This window comes from Paramacrobiotus metropolitanus, unplaced genomic scaffold (assembly GCF_019649055.1).
Source record: "Paramacrobiotus metropolitanus isolate TYO unplaced genomic scaffold, Prichtersi_v1.0 Parri_scaffold0000006, whole genome shotgun sequence".
NCBI classification, from domain to species: domain Eukaryota; kingdom Metazoa; phylum Tardigrada; class Eutardigrada; order Parachela; family Macrobiotidae; genus Paramacrobiotus; species Paramacrobiotus metropolitanus.
Window position 1 is genome coordinate 581,099 of NW_026570226.1, and position 22,891 is coordinate 603,989.

The 22,891-nt window shown below is 41.6% G+C and overlaps 6 protein-coding genes across 10 annotated transcripts; 4 read left to right on the top strand and 2 right to left on the bottom strand.

Annotated features, from left to right (window-relative positions):
• Positions 1 to 270: 270 nt before the first annotated feature.
• LOC129581813 (mitochondrial inner membrane protease subunit 2-like) lies at positions 271 to 1,442 on the top strand. Its single transcript, XM_055473067.1, has one exon. The coding sequence runs from the start codon at positions 632 to 634 to the stop codon at positions 1,106 to 1,108; it is 477 nt and encodes a 158-aa protein (XP_055329042.1). The 5' UTR covers positions 271 to 631; the 3' UTR covers positions 1,109 to 1,442.
• Positions 1,443 to 2,172: 730 nt separating this feature from the next.
• On the top strand, positions 2,173 to 7,665 carry LOC129582105 (intersectin-2-like). Of its 4 annotated transcripts, none has more exons than XM_055473528.1 (7): positions 2,173 to 2,458; positions 2,595 to 3,037; positions 3,275 to 4,057; positions 4,361 to 5,001; positions 5,163 to 6,425; positions 6,488 to 6,842; positions 7,202 to 7,665. In XM_055473528.1, exons 2-7 carry the CDS (start codon positions 2,800 to 2,802, stop codon positions 7,402 to 7,404), a joined length of 3,483 nt encoding a protein of 1,160 aa, XP_055329503.1. In that variant the 5' UTR covers positions 2,173 to 2,458; positions 2,595 to 2,799; the 3' UTR covers positions 7,405 to 7,665. The 4 variants fall into 4 exon arrangements, with proteins under 4 accessions (XP_055329503.1, XP_055329504.1, XP_055329505.1 ...); XM_055473529.1 differs by having other exon boundaries at positions 2,598 to 3,037; XM_055473530.1 differs by having other exon boundaries at positions 2,647 to 3,037.
• Positions 7,627 to 10,001, bottom strand: LOC129582106 (phosphatidylinositol N-acetylglucosaminyltransferase subunit C-like). Its single transcript, XM_055473531.1, has 2 exons — positions 8,833 to 10,001; positions 7,627 to 8,438 (listed from the first exon to the last, which is right to left on the bottom strand). The coding sequence occupies exon 1, from the start codon at positions 9,730 to 9,732 to the stop codon at positions 8,848 to 8,850; it is 885 nt and encodes a 294-aa protein (XP_055329506.1). The 5' UTR covers positions 9,733 to 10,001; the 3' UTR covers positions 7,627 to 8,438; positions 8,833 to 8,847.
• Positions 7,917 to 8,612, top strand: LOC129582107 (calmodulin-alpha-like). Its single transcript, XM_055473532.1, has one exon. The coding sequence runs from the start codon at positions 7,972 to 7,974 to the stop codon at positions 8,422 to 8,424; it is 453 nt and encodes a 150-aa protein (XP_055329507.1). The 5' UTR covers positions 7,917 to 7,971; the 3' UTR covers positions 8,425 to 8,612.
• A 193-nt stretch (positions 10,002 to 10,194) lies between the features above and the next one.
• LOC129581607 (C2 domain-containing protein 5-like) lies at positions 10,195 to 15,756 on the top strand. 2 transcript variants are annotated; one of them, XM_055472790.1, is made up of 19 exons: positions 10,195 to 10,404; positions 10,475 to 10,561; positions 10,672 to 10,758; positions 10,822 to 10,880; positions 11,073 to 11,183; positions 11,268 to 11,368; positions 11,427 to 11,867; positions 12,055 to 12,188; positions 12,293 to 12,401; positions 12,462 to 12,679; positions 12,748 to 12,806; positions 12,875 to 13,098; positions 13,168 to 13,580; positions 13,768 to 13,897; positions 13,970 to 14,103; positions 14,185 to 14,380; positions 14,558 to 14,877; positions 15,137 to 15,277; positions 15,445 to 15,756. In XM_055472790.1, exons 1-19 carry the CDS (start codon positions 10,402 to 10,404, stop codon positions 15,520 to 15,522), a joined length of 3,045 nt encoding a protein of 1,014 aa, XP_055328765.1. In that variant the 5' UTR covers positions 10,195 to 10,401; the 3' UTR covers positions 15,523 to 15,756. The 2 variants fall into 2 exon arrangements, with proteins under 2 accessions (XP_055328765.1, XP_055328766.1); XM_055472791.1 differs by having other exon boundaries at positions 12,058 to 12,188.
• Positions 15,757 to 16,056: 300 nt separating this feature from the next.
• On the bottom strand, positions 16,057 to 19,607 carry LOC129581782 (smoothelin-like). The gene is made up of 8 exons (XM_055473017.1): positions 19,242 to 19,607; positions 18,993 to 19,068; positions 18,120 to 18,296; positions 17,959 to 18,012; positions 17,742 to 17,823; positions 17,024 to 17,120; positions 16,599 to 16,750; positions 16,057 to 16,536 (listed from the first exon to the last, which is right to left on the bottom strand). The coding sequence occupies exons 1-8, from the start codon at positions 19,293 to 19,295 to the stop codon at positions 16,401 to 16,403; spliced, it is 828 nt and encodes a 275-aa protein (XP_055328992.1). The 5' UTR covers positions 19,296 to 19,607; the 3' UTR covers positions 16,057 to 16,400.
• Positions 19,608 to 22,891: the final 3,284 nt, after the last annotated feature.

The window sequence follows — 22,891 nt, forward strand, 5'->3', positions numbered from 1 at the left end:
ATGCAGAAGTATGTAAGTACGAGTCGAAGTATGAATGAAGTACACTCAATAGTCAAACCAAGGTGAATGGGTCCACTCTATCCACCTTGGTCAAACTGTGTGCTTTTAATACCGGGTACGACTACCGGAGCAGCAACTTTATGGAGAAGACCAGATCTGAATCTGAAATCTGAGATTTATCTTTTACTCACCGAATTTTTTAAGACAGTTTTTCGGGAAGGAATAAGAATCGGCATAATTATTATAGTACAGTATGCGAAATTGCGAATGCTGTCTACTGCCACGGACGGGTGGTCACACTCCAGGTCTTTTTATTTGACGCGTTTTTTGTTGCCTGTAGCCTGAGTTGTCCGCTCTGGCACGATTTAAATAATAAGTTTCCAACAGGCAACAGCTGACAATGTGAATTTTTTTTACAACAATTTTATTGGATCGGTTTTGTTACTTCTGCACTTTTTAGGGAATTCAAGAATTTACTGAAACACTTTACTTTTGTAGTCATTACTCTTTTAATGGCAAGTTTTCTATTCCGACGTACCATGTTATAGTCAGCAGTCACATAACACATTTATCACGCAAATGATGAACGGTAGTTTTCCTTCTTTTGGGCATTCCCTGGTCACCGCTGGCTATGCCGAGCTTGATCTGGCAGTCCCTGAAGTTTGTGGGAGTCGCTGTTCCTGTCTCACTGACATTCCTGGATAACGTGGGATGCTTAGCTCGTGTGCAGGGCTCTTCGATGTTGCCTACTTTGCAAGGAGATCAGACCGCCCGTGATTATATCTGGCTGAATGCACTGGCCGTGCGGAATTTCATTGTGAACCGGGGAGATATCGTGGCGTTCACGTCTCCGAGCGATCCGAGTAGGATTCTGATCAAGCGTGTTATCGCACTGGAGGGAGACACAGTGAGGACGCTAACCTATAAGCAGTCGGTGGTGGAGGTGCAGCAGGGATGCATGTGGGTGGAAGGCGACAACCGCGATCTTAGCATGGACAGCAACACTTTCGGCGCCATACCCAGAGGACTTTTGCTCGGTGTGGCCACTCACATTGTGTGGCCTCCCAGTCGTTGGAGTCGCCTCAAGCAGGACTGCAGGAGCAGATAGCATCGGAGAAATTAAATCCCACACCAGAATATTGCAAAGACTGTCGGCTTTGTACTGTCTGGGATTGTTACTAATTTTGTGGTGTTGTTCCGTTTAAGTGGTGTCGCACCGCAAAAAAGAGAAAGAATGATAATTTATAACAGTTAGATCTTAAAATTTCTTCTTCTCATTGTGATTTTGATTTTTGCGTGCGATCGGTGATTCTGTACAGCCACTGCACTGACTGCAGTGCCGTGTTGTGTATGATGCCTTAACTGGGATGGGGTTGTGGAGGAATTGTTGAATTGACGCGTGGGATTGTTAATATGAAGTTAAAGAAAACGTTGCACGAAAAACTCAGAAATTCAGACAGTGCCCGGCCAGTCAGTCAATAATATACCCATGGTGGGGTGTAAACCGTGTAATGTTTTTAAAACGTTTCTGTAAATAATTACAGAGGCAGCAGTCACCGTGTCGTATTCTGCCGAACTGCCGAGGGTATTTTTTGACATTATTAACAACAGTAGCAAATTGCGGCCCGCAATAGTAATAGAAAAAAATCAAAATCGTTTGCTTAGTGCATTTCAAATTATGTACCGCATAATAATTACTGTTTAATCATGAGCTGCAAACTTGCAATTAAGGGTATCATCGCATCAATACGAGTATCCTGTTTTGCACGGTACAAGAGTCTGTATGCAAGTTGCAAGTTTATATGATTAAATTAAATCTATATTATATTAAATAATTTAAATTATTACTTTTTCGAATTGATCGCATTGATTCGCACACTGGCGGTTTGGATTGAAGTTACAAGTGATAAGGGCACGCAACACGTTACTTGTGAGACTATTTTTTATTGTTGTATTTGGTTGTGTTTGGTTGCATTTAGGTATTTGAAAAACGAAAAAATATAGCTGATGGCGAAGAAATAGTTGCTGAACGAAAATTGTACTGGTAAAGTGAGGTTAAAAATAAGATTAATAAAATAAATAAAATAAGATTAAAATAAGATTAAATAACTATGGAGGAACTGCAAGATTAAAATCGCCAGCGGGTAATTTGAGATGGGGGAGGGGCTTCTGCCTGTGTCAGCCACCGCACTACCATTATCATCCACATTCCACATTACTGTTGCTCGAAATTCTTTTTTAAAATACTGTATCACAGTTACGAACTTCCGTAGAAGTGCACAGCAGCCAGGATATACCAGCAATGCGACAGTTAACTGCTGCTGACAACTACCTTTTTATCCCGATCTGTGATTCATGGGCGTAATTCTATGCGGATCAATGATCAATCGATAAAGATACGTAGCTTGCTGCTTGGGAATCCAAGCACACTTAAAGTGCATTCATTCAAGTTTATGAGGTACGCTCTGAAATAAGGAAATATTGGTGCACTTGCTATTTCACTATATGGCGGTGGGCCTTATCTCTGTTTTAGGTGTAAATCAGGCTGTTTTGGCAATATAGAAAAAATGTAACGCTTTCATTTTTAAACACAGCAGACCTGTCAAGATTAAAGTTTCGTATTTGGATAACTGGATTGATTCCCAGGAGAGTGACGATCATTTCTGGCGCCTTGATTTAACATCGGAGACCGCGAGTGGCAACGGGAGCGACTATTTTTTTTGCAAAAATCCGCTCCTGAATCGAAGTGCGACACTGCGAGTCAATTAAAGAAACGGATAGAGTAGTGATCTGCTGAAGATGGATCCTTGGAAAATCCAGCCCGATGAACAAATGCGTTACGAGCAGCAGTTTGCCCAGCTGAATCCGTCTGACGGGTTTATTACTGGGCAGCAGTCTCGGGAATTTTTCTTCAAGTCTAATCTACCACCGCCTATCTTGGCCAAAATCTGGGAACTGTCTGACATAAACCGTGATGGAAAACTGGATAAGCGAGAATTTGGCATTGCCATGCACCTCATTCGGAAGAAACTACAAGGTGAAACTGCAGACACGTTGTCGCTCAAAGTTTTAAAGACTGATATATTAATTTAAGCTTATTTTTTGTATCGAAAATTGTGAATCGTATCGATTAAGATTTTCTTTTTCCGTCTTGTGATGTGTAAGTCGAAATTGAAGTTTTGCATTCTTATTAAGATTATTTGGAATTATTTTTTCAGCGAAACGGAAGACGTAAATTAATCTATTATTAACGATTATTTATTTGCTCGTGCAGGAATGGAAATTCCGCCTGCTCTTCCCCCGTCGATGCTCACTCCCACCGGGAATACGGCCCAGCCTGCCGCCGCATGGGGCGCTCTTCCGGATGTTCTGCCTAAAGTCGCGAGTATCCCTGCCAGCGCCTTAGGCAGTGTTCCGGGCAATGCGCCGGGGCAGTTTGGTCAGGCAGGAGCCTTCAATCCTCCTGTCATGGGCACACTTCCCCATACAGGATCTTTCGGCTCAGCTATGGGCGGATTCAACCAACTGCAGCCGGACGGACAACGCAGTCGTACCGGCTCGACCGCCCCGCTGCATGAACGCCCAGCTTCCGCCGGCCCGGGAATGGTGCCCACCGGAGAGTGGGCCGTGCCCCATGCGACGAAGCTGAAGTATAATAAGATTTTTCACGATATGGATAAGATGCGCTCCGGATCGCTGAACGGCAACCAAGCCCGGACGGTGCTGATGCAGTCCGGACTGCCGCATCCAGCCCTGGCACAAATCTGGGCCTTGGCTGATATTGATAAGGACGGCAAGCTGACGAGTGAAGAATTCGTTTTGGCTATGCATCTGGCGGAAATGGCTCGGCAGAGGGAGCCCATCCCGACTGCGCTACCACCGGAGCTTATCCCACCGTCCTTTAGACGGCCTCGGGGTGTTTCCAGCAGTGCCGTGCCGATTCCAGCGATGGCTGCGGCATCCGATGCTTCTGTTGCCGGATCTGCATCAGATGATATCATGGGATTTAACACACCAGTTTCGTTCGAAGACAAACGAAAAGAAAATTTTGACAAAGGTAAGGAGCAATGCACTTCCCTTAGTTAATTATGGCGCACCTTGCAGCCAGAATTGCGTATGTTATAACGTTGAATTACTTTTTAGTTGTTTGTACTTGATTTCATAAAATCGTTTGGCGTTATAAAGTTACATTATAATTTATATATTATATTATATCCTTTACTGTATAACATAAACCGATACTGAAACGAAACTGCCTGAAAATAACACAGTATATGTGTGCTCAATGTTGCACAACTATCAATAGAATGGATGACTATCAATAGGACTATCAATTCACGGATGTTTTCGATATCTTCAGGTCAAGCCGAGCTGGAACGTCGCCGCCAAGCGCTGCAAGAAATGCAGCGACAGGAACAAGAGGAACGAGAACGAAGAGAACGCGAAGAATTTGAACGGAGAGAGCGCATCCGTTTGGAGCAGGAGCGCAAGCGTCAAGCCGAACTGGAAGCCCAGATGGCTCGGCAGCGGGAGATCGAAGAACGTCAAGAGGAAGAGAGACGCAAAATTCTGGAACAACGTGAAGCAGCACGCAAGGAAATGGAGCGCCAGCGTAAAATTGAGCGACAACGCCATCGTCGCCATGAACTTCTGAATGAGCGCACACGTGTATACGAAGAACTGGCGCACTTCAAAACCGAAAACACCGGTATTGATTTACCGGGTGTCGATGCCGAAACAAAACGAAAAGATTTGTTACAGCTAGTGGAAGAAACAAGAAATCAAGTTAGAGAAAGAAAGGATGTCATTGATGGTATGCGGATGACTAGAGATAGATTGCTGGAAGAGATTACGCGCTTTACAAACGAAGAAGCATCACTGACGGATCAGAGCAATAGGGCGCGACTGGAGCGGCAAGAAGCCGAACGGATTGCGGCCCATCTGCCCGGTGGGAATAATGATTCTACTGCCAGTCTTCATTTGGGAATTCAACAAAAAAAGGTAAGCATAAAGCGCGACTGACATCTCAGGTGAACAAAATTAAGAAGAAAAATAAGGCATGCCGAGCGAATCTGCGTTGCAAATAGCCGTTAAGCAAATGTCTGGCGTCAGAAAATACAAGTTTTTGTGAGAAGGATGCTGAATTTATGTGCATTACACAGGATGCCGCGGCAGAACTGTCAGCTAGAGTTTCGGAATCACAGTCATCTATCTCCAACCTTAATCAACAAGTCGATGAAAAGAACGGCCGAATTCGAACCATGCAAGACAGGTTTCAAACGTTATACGAGGAGCACGTCCGTTTGTTGCACGATTTCCAGAACAAGCAGACATCACTGATCCAGAATACACAGGAAACAGCGACTGTGGTCAAATCTGATAATTCAGCGTCTGCCTGGGAGAAACCACAAAACCTATACCCTGATCTACATTCGATGCAGTCATACGATGAAGGAAATCAACAAACCGCTAACGTGGTATCGGATGCATGGGCCGAGAACGGTTTTGGCCATGACACCGGATTCGGCACGGCTGACAATGGATTCGAGCATACAGATGATGTTTGGGGCGAATCGCCCTTTGGTGATCAGAGTGGCGTGAGCGAAACCCATGTTGCAGATTTGAAAGAGAAGCTGGAAGAGAAATTAAAAATCCGATCTCCCTCGATCAAACATGAGCACCACCTGTCATTTGATAATGATTTTAGAAAGACGAAATTTCGGAAATATCGGGCTTTGTATGCCTACACCGCTGGGAACGAAGACGAATTATCTTTTCAACCTGGTGATGTTATCTACGTCCCGGAAACTCACGACGGTGAGCCGGGTTGGCTGCCGGGTGAATTGAACGGTCGCACCGGATGGCTTCCGGAAAATCACGTTGAATTTCTTGGAGAAGTCGATGAAATTCCTAAAGATAACCGAAAAGTCGAAAAACCAGTACCGAAATCGCGAGGGAACTCAATTCAGTCGGATTCCCCGGCGTTGGATAATGCTCAAGCTTTAAGCGGTAATCACAAAGCCCGTGCTATCCATAACTGGAATGCCAAGAAAGACAACCATCTAACCTTTGCCAAAGGCGAAATTTTATTGCTGAAGCAGAAAGCGGAGAATTGGTATCTGGGTGAAAAAGAAAATGGCGGTAGCAATGGGTGGTTTCCGGCGGCATGTGTAGAAATATTGCCCGATGAAAAAGGAACAGCGCAACACCAAAATCTTGTGGGAGAACTCAAAAAGACGCTGCAGTCCCACTCTTCATTGGAAGGAAATAAGCCGGTAGCAGAATCTCAATACATCGCTTTATATCAGTACCAATCGGATGTCGAGGGAGATTTGAATTTTATGGCCGGTGAAATTATTCAAGTTGTGCAGAAGGATGGCGACTGGTGGACGGGCAAGGTCGGAAACCGTATTGGCATCTTTCCGGTTGGTATTATGTGTGTTTTTGAGCTTGTTGTTTCTGTTATGAAGCCATTCTGCTGTTATAGTCGAATTATGTGAAAGAACAAAGTGCACCAGCGATACCGTCCCAGGATTCGTTGGGGAAAGCGATGTCGCAGTCACAGTCTGAAGAGTCAACCAAGAGGAAGCCGGAAGTTTACATCGCCGTGGCACCCTTTACGGCCGCTGGACCCGAACAGATATCCTTTGCGAAGAATGATATGATTCTTGTTAAAAAGAAAACGGAAACAGGCTGGTGGGAAGGAGAACTGCAGGCCAAGGGCAAACAGCGCCAAACAGGATGGTTCCCGGCGGCATACGTTAAAACGGTGGGAAGTGGATCAGACAGCGGCGCAACCACCCCGAGCCATGACAAAGGCAAGGCCCCACCGATTCCAAAAGGTATTCAGTTTTTGCTGATGATTGTTTGCCATTTTACCGTGGCATCCGTGCCGTTCTTCATGGCACTCGTTTTCGTAAGGAATTTCGACTTTTCGCAAGCTCACCGGTTAATGTACTATGCACTTCAACTTTAAACTACCTAGCTGTTTAATATGCACAATGCAATGTCCAAATCCAGTTTCTGTGGGCTATAATGAGAGTTTAATACTAATTGGAGGAATTTCTAGTTACTTTGAAAATTACAATAACGTAATGGTAATTTTGCATGACATCGGTAGAAAACCCTGGCAGACATCTCTAACTCTTTTGCACATATCATCATGACATATGTAATGCATTTAACAACTGTAAATTTGCAGCGGAACCGGCATCATCCGGTGGACTTTCGGGAACGAAGGTGAAAGCACTTTACGACTATGCTGCCATGAATCCAGATGAGTTAACGTTTAAAAAGGACGACATAATTATCATTGTAAGTAAAGAAGATGACAACTGGTGGAAGGGGAAGCTGGGCGGGAGAGAAGGCATTTTACCGAGTAATTATGTCCAGGTTATTGGTTGATGTAATTTGCTTTTAAAGTGAATACTGGTGAATTAATAAGCTGGTTGTGGCTTTTGGCTGAGTCTTCTGCGTTGCATTCTGTCATTCTCGTGTTGTAATGCTGAGAGCGATTGTGTGGCAAGTTGTGATTTTGTTCTCTTTTTTTTGATAAATTATTCCAGAGTTCATGTATGTAGTGATTTCAATTATAGAATTTATTGTCTGTAACAATTCTGTTGTTAGCTGAATACTAAACAGTAATAAATAATTAATTACGTCCGATCAGTGCCTTTAGCCCCATAGAATAGTTCCCGTTCGTGAGCCACAGGAATCAAAACGGCAGAAAAAACAATAACTACAGTTTTAAATCAGCGACAAATTTTAGTAAGTACTGTTACACGGAGGGAACACCAGCATACAGATAGGAGGATTTTCATTCTGAGTGGTTTTCCAGTGTTCCTTTAACTTTCAGTACGAGTATGATAGTATCTATTGCTAGGTTGCGAAATAAGAAGGTACCGGTAATGCAGAATTTAAAACAACAAACTATAAAAGGATAAGTCGATCTTTATACACAAACAGTATAAAATGACCGATCAGTTAACAGAAAAACAAATCGAAGAATATCGCGCCGCCTTTACGGTGTTGGACAAAGATAACGATGGCAACATCTCCACAAAAGATCTATCGGCGCTAATGCGCGTACTCGGACAAGACCCAACTGATATCCAGCTGCATGACATCATCAACGAAGTTGATATCGACGGCAACGGATCGATAGACTTCTCCGAATTCCTGCGTTTAATGGTTCGCAAAATGCGCCTAACGGATCTGGACGACGAACTGCGGATTATTTTCCAAGTTTTCGATACCAATCAGACAGGCTTACTAGGCGTGAAAGAGTTACAGCATGTTCTTCTTCTCCTAAATGAAAAACTGCCGGATGATGATGTTGCCGACCTGATTCGGTCCTGCGATGTCGATCAAGATGGAAGGATCAATTTTCAGGAGTTTGTCCATATGATGAATGTGCCATCGTAGCAGCATAACGTCATCTAGAAATGGCGGTCACTACCGTTAGTTTAATCTTTTCTAAATTTGCGGGTTGTTTTTGATAATCTCCAACGTCAAACCATTACGCAACTCATTTTTTTTGCTACTGAAAGTAGTGTATCCCGGAATTTTCTTTTCAGGCTTCTAGCTGTTTCGTAGTAAACAGAAACTTGTGACTGAAGTCATTGCCTTTGGTCTGAACTGTGTGGGTACTGGTATACAGATTCTGCACACAAAATATTCTACCTGCCGATCATGTACAGATCGCGAAATTAAACTGTCCAGTAATCCATCTAAGAGAAATGGTATACCAAACTGAATTTCCTTAGTTCCTTTCCCTACTTACCAAACTGACTGACGTGTCCCAAGGAACTACATACTACAGATATGTCTTACCGAGCCGTGCAAAATTCAGCGATTCAACGGGGATACCGGCCGATCAGTTTTCAGAACAGCTTCATCCCACGGACCGTGGATTGTTGTCTTCCACCGCTGTAAATACACAAACAGTGCGGGACAGAGTAGTCCCACAGCTACAACAACCGCTGCAAACATTCCCAACCAAAACGTGCTCAGCCAGCTGAGCAGTGCGCCGTCCGCCACCACCATCCCGACGGCAATCAACGGAAAGGCAGCGGGATAACGCTTTTTCAAGAGCGATCGCATTGCAGGCCATAACCCGAAAATTCCCACAGCGCAAATCACCAGAGCAAAAGCGTCCAGAGATGACGGCAAGCGCGACGCCAAGCACACCGCCGCTCCAAAAGCAGCGTTTAGGGAAAAGGCCTGCGACACAACCATCGCTTGGGGCCCGTAATCGTGGACGATCAAGTTGAGCAATAATAGCACAGCAACCATCGTATAAATGGAATCTGTACTAACGGTCCCGGTTAAGGTGGACAAGATCGGCGACACCCCGAAAGCAAAACCATAAATAACGACAAACGTTTGGAGATCGTTCTTCGGAGGTGGTCCGAATCGCTTGTTCAAAATTAGATAGCGGTACAGAAAGTATAAGGTAAATAAAAGAAACGAATAAACGATGATTATTTGCGGAGCCGACATAAAACTGCGAAGACTTAAGGCATAAATTATTACGAAGAAGACCACGAGGGAAATCTGCTGGACAAGAACTGTGGCACCACACACAGCTTCCCGATACGTGTACGTGCGCAAGTTTACATTGGTGCGCAGTTCCTTAAGGAAGGTTTCGTCGTCGGTGTGATTATCGGGAATTCCTTCGTTTTTCCACAGAACGCGACGGGATAAGCAATTCGGACTCGACGCAGAATTCATTTCACAACGCGGGGCCAGCACTGATCTAATGGCACACGATCTAAATACAGTATTTCCTTCGCGTACTTCTGCTTCTCATAATAATGATAATATGCCGATCGAACAATGCCCCAGAATTCAGGAGCAACGTTTCATTTGCAGAATACAATAGCAATCGGTTCGTTGTAGGTCTCAGAATCTCAATCAGTTGCAGAAGGTTTAAAATAACTTCTTCAAAAACACGAAAACTTCAAAAACACGTTTCGAATTCTTCAAGACTGCACTTTGTACTGTAGTTATGTCATGGTCTGTGTATAAATACACATACGTTATACACAGACCATGGTTATGTGGTTTGTTTTCGTTTTTGTGCGCCAAGTTTGGGGCGGCGCTGTGTCTGTTAGTCGTGACGTCACTGCGGTGTCTTGCATCTCGCACACTTCACACAGAAACACGATACATGTATAGCGAGTAAAACAAATTTCGTCGCAAATTTTGTGTTTCAATAAAAGCGCTTGAAATATTTTACTATTTTACTGTTAATAATATATTTGTTGGATGAGTGCTTTCAAGAATAATAGTGGATGCATTCGTCTGAAGCTACAAAAAGTTTGTAAGGATTTTCATGCTGTTTGCTACTTTGATTGATTGAGACCGCCGCTTGATTGCGTTCCCGGTTTAAATCACAATATGGTGAGTTCGAGTCTCATTTCGGCATTTTTGCGCATTATAAAGGTTTTTTTCAAATGTGATACATTTTTAGCCGGCAACCGTGAAGGTGAAAATCTGTGAGGCGCGGCATTTGCCCGTAATGGATCGGAGCGGAGAAACAACGGACGCGTTTGTCGAGGTGTTACTTCTCAATCAAAATTATGTATTACGGCTTCGGAACGTACAGCATAATTTATAGTAAATACCACATTGCTTGTTGTGTGGTTGAAAGCTTATCTGTTATGTTAGGTTCGCCTGGCAAACAACATTTTCAAAACCGATGTCTGTCGCAGAACACTGCATCCTAAATGGGAAAGTGAATGGTTTCGCTTTGAAGTGAGAACTCTTATTTTCCAGAGTAATAATTTTTTTCCAGACCAAGAAGTCATTTTTTTCCAGGTGAATGATATTGAACTACAAGAAGAACCGTTGCAGATTCGGGTAATGGATTATGATACGTAAGTCGCACAATAAAATCGTTAAAATGGATTAAATAATAGAGAAAATGTTTTAGACATTATGTGAAGCAGTTTCAGAAACTACGAAAACTTCGGCGGTAAAAGAGGAAATAATAAAAAATAATTAAAATAAACCATGGGTTTCTTTAACCAATGGGAATTAATTGGAAATTATGAGTATTTTACTTGTAGGTATTCTTCGCACGATGCTATCGGAAAAATTTACGTGGATTTAACCAACATTCTTATGAGCGAAAATCGGACAATGTTCGCTGGGTGGCTTCCTATTTACGATACCTTACTGTAAGTAAAGCCACCAAACGGTCTGAGCTATTTTGCGTTTTAATTGTCTTGGGTGTTTTCACTTTTCCGGGATTCTTTTTCCAGGGGTATCCGAGGAGAACTGAAGATCGAAATTCGTTTGATATCGTTTTGTGTAGATATGAAATCGCTGCGACATTTCGCGCAGAGCATTTTGTTCTTTTCTTGTGAGTCCTCGTCTAGTGTATCGCTCGTTTTATTTTCATTATGGTTGTTTATTTATAGCTGCACTTTTTCCATCTGGATTTCGAATAAAAAGAATCATCGGCTTAGTGGATCATTCCTTAGTGGCAGAAGATCCTGAACATCAGTGGCTAGACAAAATTCGTACACCGCGTTCGACAAACGAAGCCCGTCAGTTGTTGTTTATGAAAATGTCCGGAGAGCTGCGACGGAAGCTGGGCAACAAGGTTGCCGATATGGGCGGTAACGCCGTTATTGCGCTGCGACAACGCATTGACCTCGGACATGTTGGTGTGATCATACGAGCGATTGGCACTGCGGCCATTGTGGAGAAGCTGGCAGCTCTCAGTCAGCTGCCTTCGCAAGATGCAGAAACATCCATTGTTGGTGCGTCCTCACCGGGTGGACCGCGAAAAGGTTCCAAATTGGATACTGTAACCGGCTCCCCGGAAGTATCTGCTCTGACCGGCATAAGACAGTACGGTAGGTTTGAACCATCAAATTTTTTAATCGGAACACATGGCTGTTGTTTTTTACCTAGCGGTCCGTATCGATCGTATTTCAGTTTTTGGTGCAGTAGTCCTGTGCTTTTGTTGTACATCAGCCGGCGTATTTTATTATTCTTTTTTTTTTTTTTGTAAATTATTTGGTTCATTTGTCGTCATTGCAGTAGACGATTTGGATCAAACAGTACTGCCAGAGTCTAACGGTGGTAACCAGAATCCGCGATTCTACCTGGGGGGAACTCTTGAACACGAGCAACAGCAGTATCCGGCAGATTTGACTCGAGCGAGTTTATATGCGGTAATAATAAATACTCATACGCTTATTTGTACCTTAGCAATTGCCTTGCGCACACATCCTTAACTGCAGCAGTCTATCGGTATTTTTTTGATATTTTTGTGCAGGAGTTTCCGTTCCTAACGTTAAAACACATCCCAGCAGGAGTCGTCAAGAGCATTGGAGGGATAGTTTCCTGTAAAATGATTAAGACTTTGGAGCGACTGGAACAAGACGGTTAATATTTTTCTAATCAGCTGATAATTGGGTGCACTTTTTTCACTATTGTATTTCCAGATATTAACCAGGCTTCGTACGCACAATGGTGGAAAGAAATTCGCATGGAGATATTTCGCCACATGAAATGTATCGGATGTAATGCTGTTTATGGCTATTCCGAAGAATTATGTTTGACGGATGAAGGCAATATCCAGTTGTTAAGTGCCATCGGCACTGCTGCCATTTTGGACATTGATTTAGCTACCAAAGACCGTGACTGCGAAACCGTACTGGAAGTAGGAATTACTTTGCTTAACTGTTGTACTTGTTCGCTGCGACAATTTTTATTATTTTGCACGCTTAGACAGCTTGGGGAATGATAACCAGAGAAAACTTCCGCAAAGAATCGTCCGTACTTGTTTAGTAAGTGTTATATACGGCTTAGCTTCCACAAAACTGTAAAAAATCTCTTTTTAATGCCTTTGTTGCAGTCCGGAAGCTATGGGCCAGGCAACAGATTGCAAAATTTATCATATTCCATCTGGAGAGTACGCTGATCACGTTGCCTCAACGACATCTCAGTGCGGTGTTTGTAAAGTTGGACACGTGCCGGAAATTCTCTTAACTACCGTTGAGATTCCAGATGGGTCGCCGATTAAGGGAATGGGAACTCTTGTACAGGCGCGGGTACAACGGAAGACCAAAGCGCTTAAAGGTACTCTGGCTGAAGGATTTGCTTGTACTTCCAGCTTGTTATGTTAAATTGTTTTTGGATATTTTGTAGGAGAAAGTGGAGCCCGAGAGTTGTCGGAAATAATGCCGTTTATTGAATATGATCTCCATTCGCAGATCAGCACAAAATTGAAACTGTTAGGCTGTAACGCGGCATTTAGTTTGAAAATGGACCTTCAGTGTGGTTCGGAAGTGATCATTGCCAGCGCTACGTGCACAGCTGCTTGTATTTTGTCGCTGCCAAGGCCAATGCGCCCCACCGTCCTGGAAACGGACAAGGGTGTTGAGAGTTCCGATATTCAAACGAAGCTTGACAATACACTGGAACAGTATTTGCGCCAGCTGGGGCTCACCGACGATAAAGATGACAAGACCGGCAAACTTACGCGACCATTGCGAACAACTAATGTGAAAAAGAAAAAACCTGGACCGAGGCAGTTCTCGAAGTCTGGATTTGTCATCGACGTACGTTATCACACATAATCACCTTTACTGATGGGTACTGCAGAAAACTTCGTTTTTTTTATTCTACTGTAATTCTGAATTGAATAGCCGTAATATAAATTTGATGTTCTTTGATTTTCGTGATGTGTGAACGGACTTACAAAATGATTTTTTAAGCTTCTGTGGTTATGTTAACATTATATTTTAGTTGGAAAACGAAAAATCTGAAGGCCGTGATGTTATCTCCTTAATCGATTACTTACCCTCTAAGGACACTTTGTTGATGGGATCTGAAATCTGTCCGATGCAGGACCGGCTCCGTCAGCTTCGTTATACTGGTACCTTCTCGACAGGTTTCTTTTGTAGTAATTGCTACCTACCATTGTTGTTGTATTTTGTTACTCTTACAGAATTTGCGCAGAACTCTAGCGCAAAGCCCTGTGGACCCTTCATCCAATCGTTTTGCCGAATATGGAAGACGAGGGTCTTTGGTGAGCAGGAAGATGCGGACGATCTGCTGGTCAGCTGTCAACATCTGCTACGCGTGAGTTTTTGACTAGAGCTTAGAATGTTGAATGAGTTTTTTTTTGTTTTCTAGCTCGTGTGCAAGTTTATTTCATTGCAGGATGTGGTTTTTCGCGCTCGAATGTTTAAGCCCTGCCGTATTGCTGGCATTAAATTTCGGTTTTACTTAAATCCCAATGACGAGCTGTTAATCATGGTTCAGGGATCTATCGTTGCCGAACCCTTACCATTGTATTCCTGCCTAAAAGGGACAGGAGAAGGACGCAGATCATTACGTCATGTATCTAGTCGAGCGGGTAATAAATGTTATCCATAAACTTTTTTCGAACATAAAGCACTAAGGAGGAATCACCACTTATTTAGCAGTAGATCAGGTTCCGGTGCCGCTTGACTGTGCTTTAAGGTGTAACCGATGAATCGGTGCGGATAAAAGTGATAGAAGTGAAAAGCAACTCAGGATCGCGTATTTGTAGGAATTTCGGGATGCGAAGACAATGGTGATGTGATGCCCCTGCGAACACAAACAGACGAGTTTTCCATTGCGGACGGTAACGCAAAAGACACACATGCTGGACTGACCACACCCCGCGTTGGTCTCGTATCGTTGCTGCGTACTCGTATGTCGCCGCCTCGGCCGTCACAAATATTCTTCCAACATCAAGTTACGCCTCAGTCTTTATCGGGTGTGTCGGTCGACATTTCTTCTTTATCTTTCGTTCATTCTGGAACGGTGAAGCGCTATGTTGGGAATTTAAATATTGTCGTCCTCCGTGAGTGTCAGGCATTGCGTGATGTAAGTGTGACTGGCGACGGCTAATCGGTAGATCTTCGCGAAAGGACGATTCTAGATTTACGATTTTCGATCAAGTTTATCTAAGAGAAGGGGTTTTTTTCTTACTCTGGCTATAAATATTAACAGAAAATAACGCTAAAAATCAGAAGCACCATGTATATACGCCCCTTCTCTTAAATGCAGATACTACTTTGTGGAAATCGTACGAAAAACCTGTGCGGTATACGTTAACCTCCTGGGAATTCGTGTTTATGTTTAGAACGATGGTCTTAGCGGGTTCATGCAGCGTACACTGGCTGATTTCTACGCGGTTGTGCGGTCACAAACTGTTGCTGCTGGCGGAAATGCTGTTCTCTCCTTTTATATTGCTCAGTTACAATTGGCGGATTCGTATAATCAGGTAAATTATCGGGAGATTTTAGCATATACTCAGAAGGCCCAAACATTCACTAGCTCGGTCGAAATAATATATACATGAAAATTACGTACGTCTGGACTTGGGACTGAGGAAAAACCAAGCGTTTTGCCATTCATTGATTGTAATTGGAATTGTCATTATGTTTACAGGCGCAGTGTATAATTCATGCCTACGGTGACATGGTAGAAATTGAAGATTCGGTAGGAACGAACGCCAGTGAAGCTTGATTTTAAAAAGATTTGGTGTGATCCCGGTGAAAACGTTTTTTGAGTAATTTTACAGATTTAGTACGTTCATGGTAGTGAGTAGGCTAGCTGTATTTCTAGCCATTCGATTCCAAATGTTCTGTTATGTCATACGTTTTTTATGGTGTTTGAATTGTTATGAAACAAGTGTTTCACGATTTTCTTACGGTTTAGCTGTTGCAGTTCATTGCAGGAATTATATTGTTACTGTATATATATACCTAAATGAATAAAGTATTTTGAATTTTAAATGCGCTAAGAATTACGCAGTAGTTCCTGCGCTGGGCCATCCCTATCAATTCACCGTTCACGTAGACGTAAGCTGGATCATCCATTTTGACGACATGTTCTAATGGGATTATAATATTATAAAATTATAAGTTCCATAAGGTGCGGTTATTATAAGGTCCGTACATAAGGGCTTCTCACACAGAAGATTCATTTTCAGTACGCGTACTGTTTTTTGTGAATGGGTTCTAACGAAGTGGATATTTGAATGTTAGCTGCAATACAAAGCAACGAAGTATGTTATTACATACATCCAGTTTTTAAAACCACAACATGGAAACGGTTAAATCAAAAAACAACCAGTCACATAGCCCTGGTCATTCGCAATTACGTAACCGGACACTACATTCATAGCAAAATATTTGACTAGAATGCGACTCAATAAAAAGGATTATAAAATTTTGGGCAAGACATAAAAGTATGAGTTTTGCAATTTACATACAATAGCCGGCTACGCACCACAGCAGTAACAACCATAAACAATCCACAAAATACCAATAATATTACGAGCATGATCACACATCCGTTGAAGTAATCGGAGAGATGTGTCAACACTAATTTCCATGCGCCGGTTAACTCGGTGGAGTGAGCTGGTGGAGACCGCGATACAGGGCTTGAACGTAGCAGAAGACGCACTTCCAATCGGGTTTATCCTTCATCATAATCATGTCATCCACATCCAACAGCGGCGATACATCCGCCAACTCTCTATATGCGAAATATTACGGATAAATTTGAGCACCGGTCTTCCTTCTACATTTTTAACTTACTCAGCTTTTTTGAATGCCAATTCGAAGTTCTGCTTGCGGTTGTTAGGATTTAAGCTGTTAAAATCGAAGGCATCGGGGAAAAATTTATGCACCAGAGCGCAGAAGGCCAAACCATTGGACCAGCTGCTGGAAAAATTGGTGACACTGACATTCTGCAATACAGATACAAGAGATAATAACAATTACATTACGTAACTCAGAAATTTCGATGAGAAATATTAGCATTCAAAATATTTCATCGAAAGGTGTTATTAGCGAAAACAAGTTTTACCGTCCTTAAAAATCTTTAACCCAAATGTTCACGAAATCAAATGACCAGTGAAACAGACGTTCTAGATTAATTGATAGTATATGTTGCAGTATATTGTACAATATATAACCGCAGCCCAAATTATACAATTATGTGTTGAGATAAATCTTATTACCGGATAGCCTTCCGTCATTTTGGCGGCCCAGTTCAGGAGCATGTCCTTTATAGCTGTCGGGCTACGTGACACAGGTTTTGCCGCCGGAGCGGCAAGTCTGCAAAATCCATCTTTTATTGCTGCACTACATTGCTCAAGGAACGTAAACTTATCCAAATTCTAAATATCAAGTATTTAATATTCACATCTGAATCGTTTTAATTAGGGTCCTTTATCTCAGCCTGCGATCGGTACACTGACTATGACAGGAAAAAGATCTGTATAATACAAGTATTTGTATTAGCAAAATAACCCGTAAATTAAAGTAGCGCGTTTAAATAGGTTAAAATAAAGTATTTTATATGATTTGTTTGAGTGTTCTGGGGTATTCGACATTATCAAATTTTATTCAGGCAATAACCAAATAACATAACAACAACTCTACTCGTAGGCCTGCGCAGATAGACACTAATAAGGTATTATTGTTTTTGGCGGCCAAGATATACAGATACAACATACTGAAACTGTGAAAGATAACACGGAAAAAAGTGAAAAGCCACAACATTATCCCGTGCTTCCAGAAATGCACAACACAACCGCTCCGGTTTCGGACGCCAAATTTACCAAACAGCACATTGACGTTGTATTTAGTGAGTCATAATTTGTTGCCGCTGCTGCGGCCAGTGCGGAGAGGGGTTCAAAACAAGAATTCATCTCTCTTCCCGAGCCTTTGACTTACCCTTGGTTTTGCGGGTTATTTTGGGCATCTGCTGCTTGGAATGCCGCTCGAGCCGACTTCGCTGTAGGAGCCGCTTTTGAGCCTAATTTACCAAACACATTCATGTGAGCAGCTGTCAACAACCCGTAGCAACAACCCATAACTGTCGGGTTTACGGCCTGGTTTTTCTTTTAGACCAGAAAAACTATAGAAGTTCTGTTGTTGTTGTACTGCCTACTTGCTGTTAACTTGGCTCCTTCTCCGGCAGGTCTAGGAGTCGCTGTCAAAGCTTCTGTAATCAGCAATGCAAAAAAAATTGTTTTGTAGGATAGCATAGCTGATAAGTACCGCGATTTTTCAAATACATGTGTTTACATTAATCTGACACGTTTTCCGTACCGGCTCGCTTGTATGCTTCCGTATTCCAACGTTTCTCGCCACCCGCAGCCCCAGATTTGGCAGCATCGTTGTACATGGCCAAATATCGCTCCTTCGATTCGTTGGCTTGGGCGTGTCTGTACTTGAGCATTTCTTCCCGGGCCGTCTCCGTCTTCTTCAGACGTTCGTCCATTTCCTCTACAGATTTTCATGGTTGCCATAGTTATTTGAAATCGAACATTTTCAAGAGAATTTTCTTATTCCAACAATACGCAAAATTATTGTAAAGTAAGTTCAGTGTACATATGCATAAGTCTGACAAAATGTGGGCACTATCGACGTTTTTTGGCGGCGAAGACATAGTGACCTTTCAGTGCTTCCTTAATCTGACCCATTTTAATTCGGCAACTGTTCGCAGTCGATAGCAAAATTAGATTACTCATTATAATTAATTATAAGCAACATCTAAAAAAATAACCAAATATGTAATCACGCACTGTTTTTGTACTATTCGCCACAACTGAAGCGCATTATAACGCAATGGGTGTTAACGTTGTAATTCCATCTTGCAGTTCCGTCATGCATAATTATTTTTTTCGTTGGTTGCGCTCAAAAAACCTCCCATTCAGTTTTTGTTGTCGAATGCCATGGTTTTAACAATTGCTGATTAAGATACTTCTATTACTAATGAACAGATGCGAAAATAATTAAAGCTGGTGTTTAATACGAATATCTGTAGAACTCGAATCATACCGTAATGTACGCATATACAGTAAATATTTCTTGTAAACTGGTGCTCATGAAATATACAACAATATACGGCCTAGTTATTACGATATGGTTATACACATTCTTTTAGTTCTCGTATCCTTAATTTGACGATATACGGCTTACTTTTGATGACATCTTTCACTTCTCGTATCCTTTGACGTATAGCCTTTCGTTCGTCGAAATCGCTTGTGTTATCCAGCTGCGAAAGTAATATTCGTAATTCCATTACTGTCAATGCAATGAGTGAACAGAAGAACAGAGTAGAAGAACGAGGTACAATAAGTTAAGTTCGGATACAATAGTTTTCCGGAATAAAAAAACAGAAGGTGGGCATAAATAAAATGGAGCTCTCAATTATAGATTTATTAGTACCATTTTCTGCAGTTCTCCTTCGTCGTTAATCGACGTTAGTTCTGGTAAACCCATGATGATGAGAATTGGACCGCTCCAAAGAAAACAAACAACCAAAACACTCAACAATAACGCACGCCTTTATTCGTCGTCTGCTAGACTTAGACAAAGCAAGGAAGAATGTATCCCGATACAAAAAAAAAACGAGACACCGTGCCGGCACTATAAAAACGATTGAGACAGTTAAAAGTTTTCAGTTAAATGTGATCACAGTGTGGACGTCATATACCTATAATATTCCCAGTCTAGCAGAATACAAAAACTTCTGCGTCAACTCGGCAGCAAAACATCAGTGTAAGCCGCCACGTTTCCAGCACAGTAAAGCTTTCTCTTATAAAATTCGTGCTTAATTTAAAAATAGCTTTTCCATAAACCAAATAGCAGATACGTAATGCATTTCGTCACGATGTGTACAGTGTGCTTATTCGACCAGCCGAAAGATCAGGAGCGAGGTATACATACAGAATGTACAAATAAGTGGAGCACTGATTCACATCCATACGCAGTATTAGCACAGTTTGTGTTTAATTAGAAACCGAGGAGAACCAATGGTTAGATGGCTTTGGATAAAACTACCGGCTCGGCGCGCGCGCGCGGTATTGTTAATAATAACATTTTTACCATTTAAAGCGCTTAAGAGAGTATGCTGTTGTATAGTATGCTAAAAATTTCTTGTAATAAGCAACCTAAGTCGTTATTGACACAAGGTTTTATCACAAACGTTTTCCAACACCGAACTAAAATCGATATGCTTCGTGTGTTGCAGTATTATACTTTTGATTATAAAATATGGACTAACCTATGGTCAAGCCATTGGGTGGCGCCAGTAGTAGTCGCGAAAATGCCTACTGGTAGATAATATGTGGTTTAATCAAAATAAAGCCGATATGCTAAAAATTAGTTTGGTTTATCTTTCATACCTAAACTAATTATACACCGAATTTGAAAGAAATATAATGTACCAAGAAAAGATGTATGTAGATAGAATGCAGTTGTCATCACCTTTTCGGAACTTTTCGTTTCGAATTATAGTAAACGTAACAAGTACAGTGGCTTCTCTTAACCGCAGTTGCTTAAACATTCTCATGATGATACCAAAGTCGAGACCATGCAGTTAACGCGTTATCTGTATCTGTTCTTATTAACAAACTTCATCGAGGTTAATTATTTAATTTTTATTTACCGAATGAATTGGTTAATGTCTGAACAAGACGATTAGAGCCCATCCATAAGCCAGGATTTTACTAAATTCAAATTTAATTGTAAGTAATCATAACAGGTAGTCCATTTACGGCTAGGTAAGCAATTAAACATGAGATTTTAAACCTGGCTGAACGACAAAAAAATTATTAATTTAGAGATCACAGCCCTTAAACCGAACAGAGGTTCGTAAAAAATATTCCGATCCGATCCATATTAGCATCGCTACTGGCGTTCTCGGGTATTTTGCGACCACCTGATCGAATGCCGCTGCAGTGTGTGGCAGCTACCGTAGTTTTTCGCGTAAGGACACTGACGTTATGTTCCACACAGCAGAACAGTAGTCCTGATGAGACTTCACATAGGCGTAAAAAAGTCCAATGCGTTATGAATCGCAAAGTCCGTCTTTTTAATGATTTATGAAAGCAAATTCCGCGATTATTTGGCTATAAATTCACTTCCAGTACACATGTTAAGTCTGTACATGTTGACATCGACCGAATAACGATAATTTTGGTAAATACCGATTGTTTCAGTACTTATATACTAGGTAGCTAGATACCAGTAAATAGTTATTATACGATAGACAGTAGTTAGATAATTAATTCTGTCGCAAAGAACTGTAAAATTGAGCAACTGTCTTGCCATGTGATTAAGATATTATTAGTAAATCTAATGTCAGTATTTGTTAAGCATAACAACAACTAATAATAGGTGAGTGAAAAAAAGGCATACTAGCACGCTGAAAAATATCAACAAAACTATTAATATCACTCTGTAAACTGGGCCGCGTACGTATTAGCCAGTATTGACATTTTATTCCTCAAAAAAGAGCTTTGTGCGGTCTTTGGAATAAGCCACAAAGGAAGAATAAGTATCGAAGCAAAGATTAAGTACACTAACAAACACAACTCGTAATCGGGGATGTAAAAAGTAGAAATTAATGAACTGTGCCGGCACATATATACACGAACTAGCCAAGTATAAATGACCGCCTTTGCTCCAAAGGTCATGACGATAACGCTCAAACGTATGATTCTCCGCTAATGCGATAACACCAAATAAAATGGCAAACTGTAGTGGGGCTTGAATATTGTCGAGTGCTACTTTTTTGACTAGCATTTTGAGAGAAGTTCCCGGTAGAAGTTTGTCCAGAAAGCGATAAAAGTGGTGGCAGTAAGCACCCACCGCAAATCCTCCGCATGCCATTGTAAAGGCTCGATAATAATCAAAATGCTTCTGACGATTCGAGTAGATTTCATATTTTTGTTGAATTACATCGCCCATTGCCAGCAATCCAGACGATACACAGCAATTTCCTATAAAATCCTTTGAAACAAAAGGAAATTGCCTTCGCTTGAAGATCGAATAGCACACACGCAAAACTTTCTGCATTATAATTAATTTTTTGTCAGTAAAAGAATGTACAGATTTTTTCGAAAGAGCCACGCAGTTTACAGTTTACAATGACAAGCAACTATAATACTATAAAGGTAATATAAATAAACTTAACGTGCAAATTGCGCATTTCAGACAAATTAAACTTTGGGAATATTTTGAATATGGCAAGCTAAAACAGACGTGGTCTTATCTGCAAATCATTTGGCCATGCATAGAGTGCATAAATGTTCATACTTTGAAATACTACGTAGCTTCTGCAGGGCCATTAACAGAATCTGATAAGATTAGTTGTAACAAATATATATGCCGGTCGATCACTGTTGAGTTTTACTTTAGTTATTTTATTTGGTTAGATAGAATATAAATCGAATTACTCCTGTAATTGCCGGTACTGGAATTTACTGGAAAGGATTTCTTCAGTATTCCAGGATTACAAACTGCAAGATTCGGACTCAACGTCAATGACGTAGTTTTGTTCGCCGCAAAACAATGATATTGACCGACCACCTTATACAAAACTAGATTTTTAGTTACCAACAGGCACAACAGAAGTAAGTAGTTTTAATTGTAAGCTTTTCAACCAGTCAGTTGCAAGCACCATGTGAAAAATGATCTCACCAGTCGCCACCTTGAAGATGCTTGCGACGGTGAACTCACATAACGGGTTTTTAGTCAATGTTTTAGAATTAGGAATGTACTTTGTATAGAAGTATTGCAACCACATTGTATTTGTAGAAAAGCCTAAAGCTTTGGTCAAAGAAGACACATGGTGTATTAATATTTTCCACAGATAAAAAAATGTGCAAGGTCATACACATGGTAATGCGTACACACGGTTCAGGTCGATTAAGAACACCTATTTGAATTCCCTATACAAAAGATCCAGAGGATATTCCGCTGACTGGCATTTTTTTGTTTGAATTCTAAAGGAGAATAAACACTACCAGAAACGCTCACGGCACGAGTCAGCCGAAGTGTGCGCGCCCATAAAACATATGGTACGTACAGCC

Coding starts and splice junctions, on each gene's coding strand:
- LOC129581813 (XM_055473067.1), top strand. CDS start 632: ATGCCGAGCTTGATCTGGCAGTCCCTGAAGTTTGTGGGAGTCGCTGTT.
- LOC129582105 (XM_055473528.1), top strand. CDS start 2,800: ATGGATCCTTGGAAAATCCAGCCCGATGAACAAATGCGTTACGAGCAG. Junction 3,038..3,274: donor CATTCGGAAGAAACTACAAG/GTGAAACTGCAG, acceptor TTGCTCGTGCAG/GAATGGAAATTCCGCCTGCT. Junction 6,843..7,201: donor GGCCCCACCGATTCCAAAAG/GTATTCAGTTTT, acceptor GTAAATTTGCAG/CGGAACCGGCATCATCCGGT.
- LOC129582107 (XM_055473532.1), top strand. CDS start 7,972: ATGACCGATCAGTTAACAGAAAAACAAATCGAAGAATATCGCGCCGCC.
- LOC129582106 (XM_055473531.1), bottom strand. CDS start 9,732: ATGAATTCTGCGTCGAGTCCGAATTGCTTATCCCGTCGCGTTCTGTGG.
- LOC129581607 (XM_055472790.1), top strand. Junction 12,402..12,461: donor GGAGCGACTGGAACAAGACG/GTTAATATTTTT, acceptor TTGTATTTCCAG/ATATTAACCAGGCTTCGTAC. Junction 14,381..14,557: donor TCATGTATCTAGTCGAGCGG/GTAATAAATGTT, acceptor GCGTATTTGTAG/GAATTTCGGGATGCGAAGAC.
- LOC129581782 (XM_055473017.1), bottom strand. CDS start 19,295: ATGGGTTTACCAGAACTAACGTCGATTAACGACGAAGGAGAACTGCAG. Junction 17,824..17,958: donor AGGAGCCAAGTTAACAGCAA/GTAGGCAGTACA, acceptor TTGGTAAATTAG/GCTCAAAAGCGGCTCCTACA. Junction 16,537..16,598: donor TTGGCATTCAAAAAAGCTGA/GTAAGTTAAAAA, acceptor TTTCGCATATAG/AGAGTTGGCGGATGTATCGC.